The sequence below is a fragment of the Alosa alosa genome, chromosome 22 (genome assembly GCF_017589495.1).
Source record: "Alosa alosa isolate M-15738 ecotype Scorff River chromosome 22, AALO_Geno_1.1, whole genome shotgun sequence".
Classification (NCBI taxonomy): domain Eukaryota; kingdom Metazoa; phylum Chordata; class Actinopteri; order Clupeiformes; family Clupeidae; genus Alosa; species Alosa alosa.
The window spans coordinates 4,361,701-4,381,619 of record NC_063210.1 but is presented as its reverse complement, the minus strand read 5'-3'; the positions used below and the strand labels follow the sequence as shown (position 1 = coordinate 4,381,619).

The window sequence follows — 19,919 nt, the reverse complement described above, 5'->3', positions numbered from 1 at the left end:
AGATTCATTACTAATGTATGCATTATTAACAACCAAACTGTTTATTTTTTTGTAAATAAAAACAGAAAATAAGCAACTTGACATATGAAGTAGCAAATAAGTTAATAAAAAAACTAGTCTTTTGGGTGTGTGGAGCAGAATTCTATGTGTGTTCTTCTCAGTTTCATATGGACTTTTGGACAATTAATGATGCTTAAAATGCACATCAGCTCTCTCTTGTCACTAGGGGAGACTGCACAGTTTGGGAGTATCCCGCACCTGCAAACTCAAGTCGCTGTCAATGGGCTCGCTTAGGTTTTTACAAAACCACACAAGCCAGTCTTTGACACCTCTACTTCAAATTACTGGCTTCTTGTTACTCCCTGCGTCTGTTTATGTACAGTAGGGCCATTCAGGGTTATAATAGTTGCAAGTTTTGTATTTGTTTAAGTAAGTAATGCAACTCCAGTGGGTGTTGTACTCATTTTCAGTTCCCATGTGAGTTCCTGTTCTTCCATGTCTTTGCGTGACCACAATTCTCTCTTGTCATTTTAAGATAAACACTTTAGAGTCTGTGACTCTCCTTTGTCTGGCATGTTGGGCAGGCGGGTGATTTCCTTTACCCATGCTAACTCAAACACATATGTTGGATGTGAAATCAATGACTGTTGTAGGGCAGGGTTACACACTGTTTGAGACACAAAAGGACATGAAACACTGAAAACTGGCAAAGATTTAGGGACTATGAGTTGTATTGCTTGAAAACTTTACACTTACTAGTGTGAAACAATAGTGCAAAATTACTTTTGTCCTTGATTGGCTGGAAAAAACATTCTAAAGGCCCAACTCTTCTGAGAGTACCTTCTCTCTTAGCATTACTAGCAGCCAGACATGCTTACTGTAATCTAGCACTTCCCACTACCTTCCTCCCTATCCTGACCATCCCTCTTCTCCCTCCCTTGACTTGATCTGCTATTCTGAGTAGTAGCTGCACTATCACTATCCTAGTGACACTGTATCTTTATTATACTTTGATATCTAGGTAAATTACTAAATGTATTTGCAAATGTTAGCTCTAAAACTACCAAATTCAATTTGACTAAGAGTAAAGTTAGGCAGATAATGTTTATATTATGTGTGCTATCCAAAGCAGCTTACATATCTCAATATTACAAGGGCCATTGTCCCCGGTGCACAGCTGTGGACGCCTGGAATTGAACCTACATCTTTTCTGGCTACTGCCTGCCAGCCCAGCTCCTTAACCACTACCCTTCCACCTCCCCATCTGGCCTTGACACAGTAAAATAAGATCTTACTTCTTACTACAGTAATTCTGACCTGAGTCTACTGAAACTCATTTAAAAGCCCATTTCTTAAGAGATGAAATTAAGAAATACAAGACAGTGGTCAAATTCATACATCAATGTTGAATTGAAATCCATGTAAGTTATGCATTCTGAATTATTTGGATGTATAAGTTGGCTATGTTTCAAGAAAAAATATTGTCTCTGTTGGATTTTATAGTGTGTGTGTTTGTTGCAGATGAGTGGCATTGCTGGCGATGTTTAGATTCCGCTATCATGTCTATTATACTGACAACACAATAACTTTACAAGACAAACAGCGTTTAAGGCATTTGACATCCTCAAAACTTTTCTGTAACCTGGTTCATGAATATTTATTTTACATGTTCACTTCTGGTAGGATGTGAATAATCATTGAAGACTTGTAAGAGACAACATACATTACATGGCCCCTGATCTTCAGCGGTGAATTGCTTTTCAGGCAATAACAAGACACAAAGTGAAATACTGAAAACTTACAATGTCAAAAATTGTCATGAAATAAACAAATGATATTTTAGGGAAATAAGCAGAATAATTTATTGATTACCAGGGGTAAAGGTCAAATATGGGAAACAACAGCATGCTTTCCAACAAATTAGATTATATGGTCACAACTGTGTAAATCAGCATCTGAATAAGCTAAAGAGGACAATCCAAAAAGTCTCCCAAGTTAGATCTCTAAACATCATCCAGACATAGCATACTATACATTAAATTAAATTAATTATTTAATTAATATTGAACAAAAAGATAGAGACTGTAACAGGTCATTGCCAAAGACGAGAGCTGTTTAAGTTGCTTAATTGTGTGTTTCTGGCTGTGTGTGTGTCAGTGCAAGGGAGAGAGAGAGAGAGAGAGAGAGAGACAAAGCAGCAGAGAGAGAAAGATCTTTTGTTATCCATATGTGTGCCTTAGGAACGTTTAAAGTCACAACACTCCATGAATGTGAACACCAATTCCAGAACGAAAAGGATAAGGTTGATAAACGTCATGAATGCGATCACAAAATCGATGTTCCACGTACAGCTGTCTGGTGGGCACGGAGTGGGCCGAGGGTTGTCTTTGAGAGTATAAACCGGCCATATGATCGCCGTGGTGATGTAGAACAACACGGAGATGAGGAGGATGAGCATCTCGAAACGGACCAGGCTGAAAGGCAGGAAGTCTCGCGCCTTCTTCATCACATTCATCACAATGACAACAGGTATGATAGGAAAGGGGAGGATGTAGGCAACGACACAGTAGATCACCACTGGCTCCCTCACATAGTCCTTCACCAAGACAAAGATGATGCAGCTCACAAACGCCTCCAGGATCTTGAAGATTCCAGGCCAGGCGGCTAGGTATCTCACGGAGCATTTGGAGTCACACTTGTCCATCACAAACTCCACTAAGTAGAACACGGAACACATAATTGCTACAATCACCACAAGCCAGTCCCACAGACATGTTTTACAGAGGTAAAACGCACCGTAGCAGATGGTACAAGGACAGGTGGTGATGACGCCCATGAAAGCTACACCTGTGGTGAAGTCATCCCAGTCTATGCATAACGTCAGGACAAGCTTCTCAATGAGGAACATCTCGATGATGATGATGACCGCAGTGAAGATGGCACAAAGTGCCCAGATGATAATGCAGTATATCCAGTGGATTTCTAATGCCTTAGTAGAGAATGCAGCCACTATTATGGTAAGAACTCAAGAATGTGCAGTATTCCACGGTTGCCCAAGAATAAGAGGCAGGAGCACTTCACATTCTCCATCTTGGCAGAAGCAGAGGAGCGGGCAGCGGAGCGGAGAGGAAAATAGACCCAGTTGACCAGTAAGTGATTTTATGACTAGGTGTGGGATTGCCACTCTTATCTTCCCTCCCTTTTTGCCCTTCCTCTTTTTCTGCACCTGTGTCTGTAGCATATTAAAGATTGTATCAGCGACGGCGGGTTAATGTCACTTCTGTTGACGTTCAAACAAAACAGAGAGCTTGCTCGCTACTCCCTCCTGCCTGTGCAATTGAAACTCTCCTAAATGTGCATGAGATTGGTTGGAACACTATTTATTTTGGTTTTGAGTAGTTGGCAGCACTGTTGCGGTCTATTGTTTTTGTGTACAGATCTCGGAGCCTAGGCTGCCTACAGAGACGCGTTTTTTTGATGGCCTGCATGGGGCGGGCAGCTAGCGGATCGTGAGGAAAGATTTGGGCATGGTTTGGGCATGCAATCGCTGATACAACCTTTAATATGATGAAGTTAGTGGGAGGAGTACAATGTATATACGTTAAAGCGTGGTATACGTTAAAGCACTTAACAATAACTAAACATATTGCATAACAGTGCAGTGCTTAATATGACTATTGTCACCTACTATTTAAAGTATGCCAGCTAATACTCCAATCCCATTCTCTTGCAACTCCTTGTGAACTGTAAGTCTTATATCAGGGCTTCAGGCTAACCATTGCACTGGTTGCACTGGTGCGCCTAACTTTTTTATTTAGGTGCACCAGCACAAAATTAAGGTGTACCGAAAGTTTTCATCGTGTCGCCTTTAACGCCACAATTTCAAGGTCAAGCTTGTTATCGCTTGCGGACATCATGTGTGAACAACACATGAACCGAATCTCCGCGTGGTTGAACACGAACATGAACAGATTATTTGCATGTTCTTCGCTTTGTTCAAACATGAGCTCATTTACATTATGTCCGCAGAACATGCGGACTTACACTTATGTCTGAAAGCAGCTAGTGTAGTTTGCTTTCTAGTGTGGTAGGCTACTAGGGAGACATTTTTTAAATAAACATGGTGTGGTCAGAATAAAAAAAAAAACTAACATGGACAGAAAAATAATGTTCAAAAATAAGTCAGTGGTAGAATGTGATTCCGTGATTTGGGGAAAGCCTGTAAAAGTCCTGGCAGAAAGCGATGCATACGTTTTATAAATGCTTGTATTTTCAGGTCAACTCAAATATCATCAAGATATTTGTATCACACTCAAATATCATCAAGTTATCGGTAGCGGTAGCAGCAGAGAGTAGAAGCTCAAGCTATCAGGCAAGTGTTAAATAAACTCCTGGTTTAGGCTGCTTACAAACTTTCCAATGCCTCGTTTTATAAGTACAGACCCTTTTTGTACTACCTTGGAAGTTTGGTAATATTCCGGACATTATTAGTCGGGTAATTTACGAGATACACTTTTGGTTCCAAAAGTGCCAACGCTAAGACATTGGGCTGATAGCCTACATAGACTGATAGCGCTAACTCGACCAATGTTCGCCCAAGGGAAAACAACTTCTGGGGGTGTTTGGCTCGCGGTCATCATGCAAATGACCCCTAGGGTGAAATTCACTCCGAACCATTGCTTTAACTGATGGTCAAATCAATCTGATAGGCTATTGTTTGCATCTCCAAGTGGTCTGTGATGTAAATTTGTATGAAAGAATAGCATCTTTCTCATATACATCCTCCCTCTTGGCCAGATTATTTGCAGCCACGGTCTTACTGTAATTTCCACTGCTAAGCAGATGACATTCAACTCTATCTTACCACTCCCTCTCCTTCTGACCCTCACAGCGTTCCCTCACTGACTGCCTTTCTGACTTAAAATCATAGATGCAAAACAATTTTCTCAAACTCAACACAGATAAAACAAAAATTGTTTGTCCCTAAAAGCATGCTCTTCAAACCTCACAGTCTCACTCTTAACATCGATGGTTCACCTGCCCATTCCACCCCTCAGCTTTGATCCTCCTCTAGGCTGCAGAGGCGAGTGGGAGGAGCCTCCTGGTGCGTGCGAGGGTGCGCCCCAGCCTATCAGCGAGCAGAAGAGGACGTGGGAACGTTCGGACTGAGTCTGCCAGTGAGCGGTTCACTCTGCGCATAGGGAGGATTACTGGCCGCCAGTTAAGTACAGGGATGTGCAATGGACATTTAATATGGACTTGACTGTATAAATGTGGTGGTGGTTTGTTAGTTGATTTTGGTTTTGTTTGGGTATTTACTGTTATTTGATTTTGGGGGATTTCATGTGTTGGCTGTGGCAGGGCCAATGGATTCCCCCCTGTGTAAAATTTAATTTTCTGTTTTGTGTGTGTTATTGATGTGAGATTTAGCCACCCTACAGGAGGTGGTCTGAGAACTGCAGCAGTAGACTGTATGGGGATTTGCTGTGCTGATGTAGCTAGCCTTGTGGTGTTCTCTATATCGAGTGGGCTTTTCTTGTAGTTTAGCCCAGCCTTGTGGTGTGATTTATGCAACTGTTATACTTCGTAGTTCACTTGAATGCTGTGTATTGTTCCTGGTGTTGTAATTGCCTACTGCTGCAGAATGTATGGTGGGAAGAGACTGTGGGGAGGTTATCCTTAATAAATATTGATAATCTGCACTTGTGTGTCCATGTTGCTTGTGGTCAGGAGGTCCTAAGAAGTCCCTGTTAGGGGAACAGAAAATTGGGTTGTGTTGGGACTGAGAATCCCCCAAAATCAAACTGGCCTTGTTTGGTCGTGACACTCATCCATACCAAACGATCTGCACACATCACCCCCATTCTCCATCAACTCCACTGGCTACCAGTTCTGTCTCAGATTAAATACAAAGTACTATCATGACCACATTCTACCGAGGCACCATTGAGAGCATCCTCTCCAGCTGTATCGCTGTGTGGGGCGGAAGCTGCACTGAATACAACAGGAAAGCCCTGCAGCGCATAGTGAACACAGCTGGAAGGATTATTGGTGCTTCACTCCCTCCCTGAAGGACATTTACACCACCCACCTCACCCGAAGGCTTACCAAAATTGTGAGTGATGCAAGTCACCCCGCCACAATCTGTTTGATCTACTGCCCTCTGGGAAGAGGTACAGAAGCCTGCGCCCCGCGACTACCAGACTCACCAACAGCTTCATACACCAAGCTGTAAGGAGGCTGAACTCTCCCCCCTCCCCCCCCTCCACCCTCAGCTACATAACATCCTGGACATTGGACCCACAATGGCCGCCTGCACTACCCACTTGCACACTTGCACACTTGTACACTTTACAACTTGTTGTTGTTGTCCTGAAAACACAACACTTCTGCTGCTCTTACATAACTTGCACCACTATGCCACTTTCTTTCTTACTTAGGTCAAACAGAACTACCCAAGCCTTTTATTGGCCTGACTTTGCACTAGTATTTTATTGACTGTCTATGCACAATTTCAACCAAATTTTGCTGCTCTTATTTTTTCATTATTATATGTGCCCTCTTATTTACTTTTTTACTTACTTTTTTGTTTACTTGAATGTTATGTTTGTCTGTGGACTTAAATTGGTAAAATATGTCTTGTCTTCACCGTGGGATAGTGAGAAACGTAATTTCGATCTCTTTGTATGTCTGGAACATGTGAAGAAATTGACAATAAAGCTGACTTTGACTTTGACTTTGACTACTACTCACCTTCAAAGCCCTCCATAACCTTGCTCCCCCCCCACATCTGCGACCTCTTGACCCCTTACACTCCCTCCCGCTCATTCAAATCGGTGGCAGATCCTTCAGTGCCTTGGCCCCCAAACTCTGGAACTCCTTCCCCCAACCTCTTTGTGACTTGTCCATCTCTTCCCTTCTTCAAAGCACATCTCAAGATCTTTCTCCTCTTCTCCTCTACACCCAACACATAGCTCCATACACAATAGCTTGTCTTCTTGTATTGTTATTGTTTTGTTATTGTTTGTCTGCCTGTTATGCTTTCCTTCTACTATGTTAAGCGACCTTGGGTTTGAGAAAGGTGCTATATAAAATAAATGTATTACTATTATTATTAATGCAAATAAATCTGTGAACAGCATAATGCTTATCATTTGGTACGCATTAAGGAGGGTGATGAATGGAAGACAGCCTTCAATACACTCATGGGGCATTATGAGTACCTGGGTTGACCAATGCCCCAGCTGTTTTTCAGGCTCTCGTTAATGACGTCCTATGGGATATGGTAAATACATTTTAGTTTGTTTATTTGGATGACATCTTGATTTTTTCCAGATCTCTCCCAGAACACGTCAGTCATGTCCGGTCAGTGCTTCAGAGATTGTTGGAAAATCAGCTTTTTGTTAAAGCAGAGAGATGTGTTTTCCCCCAGCACACTACGTCCTTCCTGGGGTTCATCATCACCAAGGATGGATTGGAGATGTATTCAGGGAAGGTTAAGGTGGTGGTGGAATGGCCCACTCCACAATATCACAAGGACCTCCAGAAGTTGCTGGGCTTTGCCAATTTTTATAGGAGGTTTATTCATAACTACTAGTGGCTCCCCTGACCTCTCTGACGTGTTCCTCTGTTAGGTTCCTATGGCGTGAAGCTGTGGAGCGGGCCTTCCAGGAACTGAAGTCACGATTCACCACTGCTCCTACTTTGACCACCCCCGACCCCTCCCGACAGTTCATTGTTGAGGTGGATGCCTTTGATGTTCAGTGATCCTGAGGTATCTCTTACAGTTGAAACTATTCTGCCCACTAGGTGTTTGGTAGGGGCCGTCTCCTGGGGGATTGAGAGGAAGGTCCAGAATGCACTGCAGAAGGAGCCTGGTCCAGATAACTGCCCTGCTAACTGTCTGTTTGTTCAGAGATCTGTCTGTTCTTAGGTCTTGCAGTGGGGTCACTTCTCTGGTTTGGCATCAGAAGGATGATGGCCTGTCTCCACCAACGGTTCAGGTGGCCCAGTTTTGGAACTTCTGTGTTTGTAAGTTTCCCATTTGTTTGGTTGTTTTCCTGAACCTACTTTTGGACTTTGAATCTGTTTTTTGACTCTGACTACGATCCAGTCTCTTGAACTTTGCTTGTTTGGATTTTTGGACTTTGCCTGGAATTTTGAATTGGAATTTCCTGATTTCTGTTTTTCTGATGTTTGAAGAACTGCTTTTGGTTGATTTGTTTGAACTGCCTTGTTTTGCCTGTGGCTCTCCCCCCTGCAAATAAATCTGTGAACAGCATCTGTGCTTGGGTCCAGTCTCTGGATCTGACAGATGACTTAGGCCATGCAGCAAGTTAGCTGAAGAGGATGGTAGCTGAAGGCTATTGTGGGCAGACTTTGGCTGCAAAGCAACCAATCAGAGTAAAGCTCACTTAATTATTCATGTAAGTGCCAGATAAGCATGAGGGGGCGCTAGATATCTGCCAAAATGAGCCATTTTATACCCGCGCCTTAGCCTTGTTGAGCCCAGACTCTTCTGAATTGAGAGTGGGTCTGGAAAAGGTTCACTGACTGAACAACTTCCAGCAGGAGTGTAACTAGTAGTGAAATTAAATTCAAATTGGTGAATTAAACTCTTACCGAATCGTTTCAGAAGTGTAGCAATCTTGTAAACAAAGGTTTTAAATGCATTTGTTTAATTCATTCCAAAGAAATACATGTCCATGCCTGATGAGCGATTGTATTTGTGTGCCCGTGTTTTACAGACATTGAAAATGGGCTTCAATGACCTCTTGGCTAGACAGAACTGCAGGGAAAAATCCCAAATTTGCTGAAAGTTCGTATGGGGCTTCCCCGGCCTAATTATGGTTATGGTATTTAGCAGAGGCTTTTGTCCAAAGCAACATGCAAATAACAACAATACAATAGTTAAATTTAACAGTAAACAATTTAAAAAGTTGGCAAGACTACACCAAGGAAAACGGCAATAATAAACAACAATGTCAATTCAATCAATAGCCTAATGAAAATGAATAAATACTATAATATACAAACCATAAAGCATAAGAAAAGCTTAATAAACTGCATGTTGAACAGATATGCCTTTAGACCCCTCTTGAAAGACCCAGAACTATCACAGGAACGGAGAGCACTGGGCAACTCATTCCACCAACAAGGAACTACTGAGGAAAATAATTTGAATTTGACCTAGCGTTTATAGGGGATATCTGAATGTGGGAGACATTGTAAATGCATGACATAAATAGGAGACATTGTAAATGCATGACAAAAATGGCATAATACATACATAATCATTTATCAAAGAAATACTGCAGATCAGGTTGAGGAGTTATCATTTGTGGTTCTACCCACTATTTAGTGTGAGGTCTTGTCAGAGACTTTCTAATGAGGAGACACAGCACTCAAAAAATCCTCCATAGAAATGCATGGGGTTAGTTTGTAACGCCAATATGGCAGTTGTCCTTGTCCACCCCTTCTGCTGCCAAAAGTTGACATGTGGCAATCATGTGTTGTGTGACATGTGCCAATCATGTGTTGTGTGCCAATCATGTGTTGTGATCTCGCAGCTGGAGCGAGGTTGGTGTGTTGTGATACGTGAAGCATTGCACACACGCAGTTCTACCCGAAATAGATGCCCGATAAGTGCCCAAAAAGCGTTGCAAAATGCCCGCCGAGTGGAAGGACTTGCCTGAAAGGACACAGGTTACAATATGCATGCCTCAGGCACTACAGTGACCTCTAGAGGTTACCCGGTGACTAAGATTCTTGACTTCACTCAGTCACTATAACTCTTTCTACCAATAACACCCTTCTAGTTTCTGAGATGTTTTAAACATAAAACATTAGTTAGGAATACAATATGCCACTAAATGAATGCCACAACAGTATATTACATAAGTGGGGAAAAATCACAAGTTGTAAGCACTAAGTGAGAATTTGGTCCACAGCAAAAAAAAAGTCAGTGTTTTAAAATAAAAGCGGGTCCAACCTCATAATCCTAAAAACTCAGAAGATCCTCATATAGTCCTACTCTGTTGTATGAAATCAGTTTTAGTATTACCATTGACTTGCTATGTGTGTACACATTTTTAAAGTAATATGATTCACTTGTAAATGTGCCTTCTCTTCATCTCTCTCCATAACTGTCTGCATGTCAAGGCTCCTCCTCCGTTCACTCACACATGTCTGTCATTTCTTGTCCTCTCTCTGCCCTCTTCTCTCCTCGCCACCCTCTCAGCCCCTCATCGTGTGACAGATGGCACGGAGCTGCTGTTCTGATGACCATAACTCACTCAGTCTTTTTTTGACAGACTACCCCCTACTGGCCAAGTGTCTACTCTGTGTGTGTGTGTGGGTGTGTGGGTGTGGGTGTGTGTGTGTGTGTGTGTGTGTGTGTGTGTGTGTGTGTGTGTGTGTGTGTGTGTGTGTGTGTGTGTGTGTGTGTGTGTGTGTGTGTGTGTGTGTGTGTGCTTGTGTGTGTTTGTGTGTGTGTGAGTTTGTATGTGTGTGTGGTGTGTGTGTGGTATGTGTGTGTGTGTGTGTGTGTGCTTGTGTGTGTGTTTGTGTGTGTGAGTTTGTATGTGTGTGTGTGTGTGTGTGTGTGTGTGTGTGTGTGTGTGTGTGTGTGTGTGTGTGTGTGTGAGAGAGAGAGAGAGAGAAAGATGAGAGATGTGACCACATGACTGCAAAAAAGGGATACATAAAAAGGCAGAAAGAGGACAGGAGGGGCGGGGTGGGGGACCCCTTGAATGTGGAGGATCAGCTCCCTTTAGACACTCCTCTTTCTCCAGCCAGCAGCAGGTAGAGTAAAGGCTTTAGCTCGCTTACTTTCTTGCTCTGTCTTTCCTTGAGAATTTCTTCAGTGTGGTTACTCTGACCGTCACTGTATTGATTTCAAAACTCTTTGGGTTTTTGTTTAGATTATAGATTTTTATATATATAAAATATATATATATATATATATATATATATATATATATATATATATATATATATATATTAATGTGTGTATATATATATATATATATATATATAATGTATATATATATATATACATATATACTGTATATAGAGAGAAGAAATTAAGTATGAATAATAATAGGGTGAAGTTAATTTAATTGTGTATAACTTCATATTTACCATGATCTAAATATTTTTATGGACCTTTCAATTGGTTTGAGATTATAGAGAGTTATACTTTAGATGTAAGCATTTCTACACATTCAAGATAGATTATTGTTTGTCTGTAAAGTTATTTTTCGGTGTGCATGAGTGTGCATTGATATACAGCCTCCAGGGGAAGATAATGTTTCTATATGCCAAGGCTGGTGAATGTGGACATGTGTCTCCTTGGGTGTTTACTGTACTTCTTCATAATTTTATAATGTATGTTTGAATTAGAATGGTCAAATATAATATTTTTAGAATTTAAAAGTGTGTGTGTGCGTGCGGGTGTGTGTGCATTTGCGTGTGTGGAGGGTGGTAAACTGCCTGGATCATTTCCAGTATGCTAATGGAACCCTGTGCCCCACTCCCCCATGTGGCCCCCAAAGTGTAGGATGTCTGTCAGTGAGCCTTACGCATTACCAGTATACGCACTCCACACATTCTTCTGTCCTACACTCAAATGCACACAGACTGTGTGTGTGTGTGTGTGTGTGTGTGTGTGTGTGTGTGTGTGTGTGTGTGTGTGTGTGTGTGTGTGTGTGTGTGTGTGTGTATGTGCGTGTTTGTGTGCGCGGGTGCGTGTGCACGTGTGTGTGTGTGTCTGTGTGTGTGTCTGTGTGTGTGTCTGTGTGTGTGTGTGCATGTTTGTCTAAAGATTCAACAACAGAGCAAAATATGACAGTGTCTCAACAGGTGCTAGGACTGATAATAATGCTTATCACAATAAACACTACCTCTAAAATATCAGCTGTATCCTACATAGAGCATGTGCCACTTTTTGTTCTCTCTCCATCTTTGTAATACCTGTCTGCTACACAAATGTGCCTCGGTTATAGTTTTTGAGTAACTACTGTTTCCAGAGAGAGCGAAGTTAACTTCGCACAAATCAAGCATCATGGCGTCTCAAAGTCCTTCTTACCGTACCTCTCCTCTGCTGCTTTAGTACCAACATGGCTGACCCTGTGCCAGCACTGCCCCAGTCCTATGCTCCCGGGCTGGACAGTGTCTTCTCTGACCAGCTGGGTTTCTACTCACTGGACTCCAATGTCCCTGGCCTCTCCAAAGTCATCTTGGACAAGCTCCACATGAAGGACTATGGAGAATACAGGTAAGGTTCAGTCTCCACACTAACACACACCCACACACACACACACACACACACACACACACAGGGAGACAAACATTTTTTGTGTGTACCACCAGGTAAAGACAGATATTGAACATCGCCAGTGAAGACGTGTGTGATTGTATTCTGTACCACCAACATTATTGAACCCACCTCATTGTATCCTTTGGACTCCTCCCTTTATCTTTTAAATGTAAAAAAGATCTGCTATCTGGATCTCTCTCCTCTCTTCAGGAATGCCATGGAGGGGAAGATAAGAGGTGCAACCTTTCACACTAATAAGGAGATGTTTGACAAGTTGGAGGACACCTTTAAATTCTGTGCAGCCTGTCAGAAACTCCCTGCTCACCTGCCAGACCCAAAGGCTCTTAAGCGTTGCATAAAGTAAGTGAGGTCACAAGAACACAAACACACACACACACACACACACACCACAACATACATTGTTTCCAGACACTTTTCCTGATTGATGCGTGTTGTATCTCAGACAGTGACAGTTATATATGTGTGTGTGTGTGTGTGTGTGTGTGTGTGTGTGTGTGTGTGTGTGTGTGTGTGTGTGTGTGTGTGTGTGTGTGTTTTGTGTGTTTACCGTTTTCCAAGGATTAGCTTACCACTCACCACCCAGCACCCTCGTGATTTTGTAAGCTAAGTGCTTACTTAGAGTGCCATCACTCACGCACAGAGAGAGGGAGCAAGAGAAAGAAAGAGAGAGGGAGCGAGAGAGTCAAAGAGAAAGAGAGAGGAAGGGAGAGAGAGATACAGTACATGCATACATTTAAACAAACACACACATTTGCACTTATTACATATACTGCCGGTCAAAAGTTTGGGGTCACTCAGAAATTTCCATTCTACTCCATTATAGACAGAATACCAGCTTGCAAATGGTTCTTCAATGTTTTCTCAGTTAACCTTTTAAAATTATATCAGATTATGTAATGTAATCTGAAAACTGCTGCCCTGATTAAAAAAACAATGCAACTGATCTCAGCTGGTATTCTGTCTAAAATGGAGTGGAATGGAAATTTCTAAGTGACCCCAAACTTTTGACCAGTAGTGTGTGTGTGTGTGTGTGTGTGTGTGTGTGTGTGTATACAATTTCTAGTGAAACATATAAATTCACAATAGTCAGATAACTATCTGATATTATGTAATTCAAGTATTCAAAGGTTTCAGTTCTACAACATTCAGGGGTACGAGAGACAGATAGAGGGAGGACGGATTTGTGGAGTGTCTAAAAGGTGGGAGTGATTAAGAACTGGGAAATGGCTGGAATGAAATGGACTGCAGCACATTCCAGTGAAAGAGAGAAAATGAGAGCTGTTGTGGGTCAGCAGAGAGGGTGAGAGCTGTTGTGGGTCAGCAGAGAGGGTGAGAGCTGTAAGTAGCCAGACCCGTGTGGCCTCCCATAAAGGAAGGCTGTGAAAGTGAGAAGGGATTGTGGCCTTGGCTTTGATTAGTACCACTCCAGGACACCAAGTGATAACAACCCTCAGTATCTCACCAACAAACACAACTGGTGCCAAATCACAGCTCTAAATAACAACCAGCAGTAGCCAGCCGATTATCATCCATGCCGTCACTTAGTATTTTATTCGTCTAGAATGGCACCATGAAATACCACTGGACAGACACATGTTGATGTTGAAACCAAATCAATTTATTTTCATTTTTTTGTGTTTTAATTTTAATTTTAATTTGTGTTTTAAATTTTTTTATTTCTTTCATTTCATTTTTTAATCTATTTGGAGTTGGTGCTCTATGTAGGAGGCACTACGATTGGTCCCCTGAGGGTGACTGCCATGTATGGCCAGGGCTTTGCAGCTTTGGGAGTCAGACAGGACAGGACGCCTGCATGATCTCAGCGGCTAAACGGGCGAGTCATGCTCTTTGGTTGCCATGCAATCAGCCTGTAAATTCCCACCTGGCTCCAGCACTCCCTTGCTGTGCCACTCTTGGCATGCCCATGGTAGCCGTCTTGACAGCGCATGCTGAGTTTTGCCGCAGACAAGCAAAGGTCAGAGTTTATGAGGAGCGCTGCTGTGATCATGTGAACATACCACCTGTATATCCTCATTGCCCCACGCCAGAACAGACATTGTGTTGTGCATGACTGAATGTGGTAGCTCATCTCTTTAGGTCCAAGTTTGGAAATCTATTATGTTAGTGTTTATACCACCCCTCTCTCTCTCTCTCTCTCTCTCTCTCTCTCTCTTGCTTTTTTAGGTGCCTAAATCTGTATTACTGCTCTAAAGAATGTCAGAGGAAGGACTGGCCTACTCATAAGAAGTTCTGCAAGAAGTTACGTCTAGTGGCAATTGACAGGCTGGTAGAATGGTTAGTTTCAGCAGGTAAATGTGTACATCTGTTCAAAAATTATCTTCTAAAAATAAATAATTTGACAATGCATTAACTGACCTATTATAACCCAAATTCTTTTAAAATCATTTTGGTAAGACATTGTCCCCACTTTTTCATTTAACCTAAAACATAATGCATTCAATATATATATATATATATATATATATATATATATATATATATATATATATACCGGTATATTAGGATGGATAGTATTGTCAGGAAAATGGTTATTTAATAACCTCACTCTACTTGCTCCAGGTGCTCTCCCGTTTCCTACGGAGGCATGGACGCGTCCCGCTGCAGAGATCAACAGCTGGGAAGACTGGCTCTCCATGCAGGGGGATCTGACCGCTCGAATGGACCCCATCCTGTCTGGAAAGTTCATGACGGAGCTTTGGAAGAGCGTCAGCAGACCACGCCCAGAAGAGGCCGATCTGAGAGAGTCGATGTGGCGTGTGAGCACTGAGTTCTTGTCTCGGCCACTGACCATCGGTTTGGGCATCAGGCTCTTCAACCTCGACCCTTACTCCCGCCCGCTCACCATTCATTTGGTGGGAGCTGCCCTCCAGGAGACTCTGGAGGCCCGAGTCACTGACATGGATGAGCTGAGCCACATGTTTCCTGGACACCAGGGCCTGGAGGTGGTGATGGTGGGGCCGGAGGTGGTGGAGGGGAAGGCCATTCGCCCCCCACTGAGAGCCTTTGGGCCCAGAGGGAAATCCTACATCAGCGGATACAAGGGCCTCTACCACCAGTTCTGGGAAGATGTGGTGGAGAAAGGGGAGGCAGCAAAACCAGACCTGGTGGTGGGATTTCACCCAGGTATGAATGTACAGTAGTCATATGATTTATTTATGCATACACAGACCTAGGGCTGTAGTGGAGGCTTAACGCAATTTATCCTCTGGACCACTGAAATTTCAGTTTATCCACCTCTCAAAAGAGTTTATTCTCCAATTGCAACTTTTAACATTCAAAAGTCACACTGTCTCATCCACATTCACAATATGTACACTCATCAACACTCTAGGAACCATTTAATACCATTGGTATTGTTATAAACATTGGACAATAACCTTCACCATAATCAAACATGTTCTGAATGCCTTTTTAAAAAATCCGATACTGCATGGTGCAGTCCACCTTACCGTGATCACAGAATTCATAGACAGATCACACCTATTATTATTTTACCACTACAGCCCTACACAGACCAAACAAACATAACAAAACAGAAACACAAACGGATACCTTTCTACACACAGTAACAGTCAGCAGGGGTCTCCTGCAAAGCTGTGAAGATCAAGTGGCTGAGACCTCTGCACCATACAATACAATTAGCATCTAGATAGATAGATAGATAGATAGATAGATAGATAGATACTTTATTGATACCCAGGGGAAATTCAAGAAAGAATCTAGAAAATATATATCAGTTCTCTTAGATGTCATTAAGCAGTCTGTGTATCAAGATGCAGCCAAGAGGCCAGAGGCCTTCATCAGGGGAATGCAATGTAAGATGAGGAGCTGCCGTGTGTTTGATGTGAGCTGGTGTGCATGTGTGTGTGTGTGTGTGTGTGTGTGTGTGTTAGATGGGGTGTGTCTATGAGTGTCTCAGCCTGACATTTATTGCTTTGATTTATGAGGACAGGTGGGCAATGTTGGCGTTATAGATGTTTGGATTCAGCAGCTACCCACAGCGTGTTTGGCACACACACACACACACACACACACACACACATAAGTTGCAACTGATATCTCCCATAGAGACCTATACAGAGTTCCTTCAAATGCATTCATACTCAAAGACTGACTCACTGACAGACAGACAGACAGACAGATAAACAGAAACACACACACACACACACACACACATACACTCACACAGACACACACGCACGCGCACACACGTACCTGTAGGCTGACTGTCCATAGAGGTGGCAATGAGCGTTGACAGCTGTTTACAGGTCAGATCCTCAGTAAAGTAAGTAGTGGAACAAATATTTTGAAAGGTCCCTTCAATCCACTAAGTAGCAGGAAAGACATCCTCATCCCTCCAAGCCCATGCTCCCTGGGCCACACTCACAGGATGCCGTCATAGGGCTAAATATACAACACATTAGCCAGAGCAGGCCAGTGTAGGGCAAATGGCACCACACACACAAACACACACACACATTGAGTAAGAGAGCGAGCTAGGGAATAGTTTATTCAAGCCAGGTCTTACACAAGAATGGCCCCTCATATAGCATGTACAGGATGCCCCCTGACAAAGTCAAAGTCAACTTCATTGTCCATTCTGCTATATGTACAGGACATACAGAGGGTTTAAAATTGTGTTTCTCTCAGGCCCACGATAGGGCAAAACAACAACAATAACAACAACAATAAGGCGACAATGGAAGAGATAAAAAGTATGACAAACTACAAGTATTCACAAAGAAGGGCAGCAAGGCACATGAGATGTTTGAATATACCATGTACTGCAAATGGTGCAAAAAGATTGTCAAAATCAAAGTGTCTGGTGCTTTTTGTGTGAATGTGTATGTGCACATGTGGGTGGTGTTTTGTGTGAATGTGTATGTGCACATGTGGGTGGTGTTTTTTGTGAATGTGTATGTGCACATGTTGGGTGGTGTTTTGTGTGAATGTGTATGTGCACATGTGGGTGGTGTTTTGTGTGAATGTGTATGTGCACATGTGGGTGGTGTTTTGTGTGAATGTGTATGTGCACATGTTGGGTGGTCAGTGTTTAATGTCCAGTCTTCATGGTGGCAGAGGGCAGAGGGGAGAGGGAGGGCAGATAGGCCAGGTCATCCTGACAGCCTGGTGAATGAAGCTGTCCTTCAGTCTTGAGGTGTGTGGGCCTGGAGGCCCCGGAATCTTCTCTCGGGTGAGCAGGACACTCACAAAGCTGTGTGAGAGGTGGGACGGGGTCGCCCGCAATACTTTTCGAGCTAACCGTATGTTGTAGATGTCCGGGACGGAGGAGAGTGAGGCACCAGTGGTCTCTCCTGCTGCATTCACCAGCGGCTGCAGGGTCCTCCTGTTGGAGGCTACATTCACTAGGGGCTGCAGGGTACTCCTGTTGGAGGCTACATTCACTAGGGGCTGCAGGGTCCTCCTGTTGGAGGTGGTACAACTTCCAAACCATCCAGTGATGCAGCTGACCAGGATGCTCTCAATTCAATTCAGTTTAATTCACTGAGCCTTATTGGCATGACCATTCAAAACACTGGTGCCTCAGCAGAAGGACCACATGATGGGTACTGGGACACTGGCTCTCCTGAGCTGTCCAGGAGAGGTTCTCTGTTATGAGCACACACAGAAACGTTGTGCTGCTCATCCTCTCTATAGCAGCACTGTAGATAGGACACATTTAGCACATCCGCACAACATATTATGCAGAGGATGATGTGTCTTCTGTGTATAAGAAAATGATGAAATAGGAACTGTCACTGACAGATGCAGATAATATCACTCAGTGCTTTATTCTGCCTGCTTTCCCAGGATTCCATGCAACACAGAGTTTAGGGGAGGGGTGGCTGCCAACATTACTGCTGCTCAGAGACTACAACATTGCATCAATGTTTACCACATTTAAGTAAGTAAACACGTCTCTAAAGTTGAAGAACAATACATGAACCTCCATAGTTCCAGATTAATCACACTTTAAACTGACCAAACAAAACTGTGAGGTACTTTCTTGTTAAGTAATGATGTTTTGGCTGTGCATGTGCATGTGCATGTATACTAAAAGCCTTATGTGAAATTAAGAAACAGTGTGATTATTCAGGTTATTTTATGACCAACTCAATCATTTCTCTTAAAACCTCTTATTCTGTTGACGTGGCTGATAATTATTTGGATGAGAAATGTATTGAGAACTAAAGCTGTCTGAAAGAAAACACTTCCTGGAGACATCCCCTGAGGTTATCCAGGGGTTAAAGTGTGGGGGGGGCGGCAGAGAGGAATGCAGTTCTGCCACCTCAGATAAATTAATATAATATATTCTTTCATACCAACGATATAGCGCGATGATATTGTTAAAATAAATGGTGAGTTAATTTTTCGGGTGTACAGAGGTGACAAAGAAGCTAGCAATTCTTGTCCAAAAAGTATTGCTACACCACGATACACAATATGTTGTCCAACGGTGAGTCATATTTTTGCATTGACACTGGATTTTAGGGTTCCCCCACCTGCCAAATCCCACTTTAATCACTGGTTATATCTATCCAATATCACCATAGGTCTCACCTCTCTCTAACTGGTTCACTATTCTCATTTCTCACACTGTTCATTTTCAGCTCAAATAAACAGAACTAAAAGGAGATACACCAAGCAGCAACAAGAAGTTGAATTAACCTTATGCAAGAATGTCTGTACTGTTTAGCAAAGTGTCCCTCAGAGAATTCTAAATGAAAATATTACTGAGGAAAGCATTACTGGTCACCTGTCGCCTCCTAGTGCAGAGAGCTGGAAGTGGAAGAATAAACTTGTCAACTGCATAATGGCTAACATAATCTCTCTCTCTCTCTCTGTCTGTCTTTCTCTCTCTTTCCTTCTCTCTCTCTTTCTCTCCGTTTGTCCTCCTCTGTGTGTGTGTGTGTGTGTGTGTATGTGTAGCGAGACAGAATATGACCTGTCCCTTCAGATCCTGTTGGAGTTGGAGATGCACATCAAGGCCGCTGGGGTGAATCCCTTTAAATCCCAGAAGCCAGAGCAGGTGCAGGCCTGCCCCAACAAGCCTCCAGGCTACTGCAGCGCCCACTACATCTGCTTCCAGGGGCTGCTGGAGAGAGAGGAGGAAGAGGCTGAGGCAGAACAAGCCTAAAGGCTCAGACGTGGACCATTTTCTCTCTCTCTCTCTCACACACACACACACACACTTCTACCCTTTCTATTTCCTTTATCTATCTCTCTGTTAGCATATATATGTGTGTGTGTGTGTGTGTGTGTGTGTATGCATTGTGGATGTATGAACTAGAGCAGTGTTTTATATTAGGCTACTTTCAAAAATGTTTGTGTTTTTTTTACCTATACCAACAACAACGAAATCTGGATTTCGTTACCTTCTTGACCTTTTTTCTAGTTTGGAGTGTTGAAAATATGTCATACATTTGTCATAAACCTGAAATGCAATCAGCAACAAAATAAACATTCAGATAAGATAAACTTCAACGGAGTTGTCTGTTTCCTTTATATTTTTGTCGAACATGAAATGCGTCTGAAATGTGGCCTCGGAGTGAGAGTT

At 42.7% G+C, this 19,919-nt stretch overlaps 2 protein-coding genes across 2 annotated transcripts; one reads left to right on the top strand and one right to left on the bottom strand.

Moving 5' to 3' along the window:
• Nucleotides 1-1,820: 1,820 nt before the first annotated feature.
• On the bottom strand, nt 1,821-3,858 carry LOC125287916 (myeloid-associated differentiation marker-like protein 2). The gene is made up of 2 exons (XM_048234000.1): nt 3,846-3,858; nt 1,821-3,024 (listed from the first exon to the last, which is right to left on the bottom strand). The coding sequence occupies exons 1-2, from the start codon at nt 3,856-3,858 to the stop codon at nt 2,237-2,239; spliced, it is 801 nt and encodes a 266-aa protein (XP_048089957.1). The 3' UTR covers nt 1,821-2,236.
• A 6,791-nt stretch (nt 3,859-10,649) lies between these two features.
• LOC125287288 (putative protein MSS51 homolog, mitochondrial) lies at nt 10,650-19,846 on the top strand. The gene is made up of 7 exons (XM_048232877.1): nt 10,650-10,803; nt 12,113-12,277; nt 12,530-12,679; nt 14,525-14,649; nt 14,921-15,484; nt 18,173-18,266; nt 19,292-19,846. The coding sequence occupies exons 1-7, from the start codon at nt 10,682-10,684 to the stop codon at nt 19,497-19,499; spliced, it is 1,428 nt and encodes a 475-aa protein (XP_048088834.1). The 5' UTR covers nt 10,650-10,681; the 3' UTR covers nt 19,500-19,846.
• The last annotated feature ends 73 nt before the right edge of the window (nt 19,847-19,919 follow it).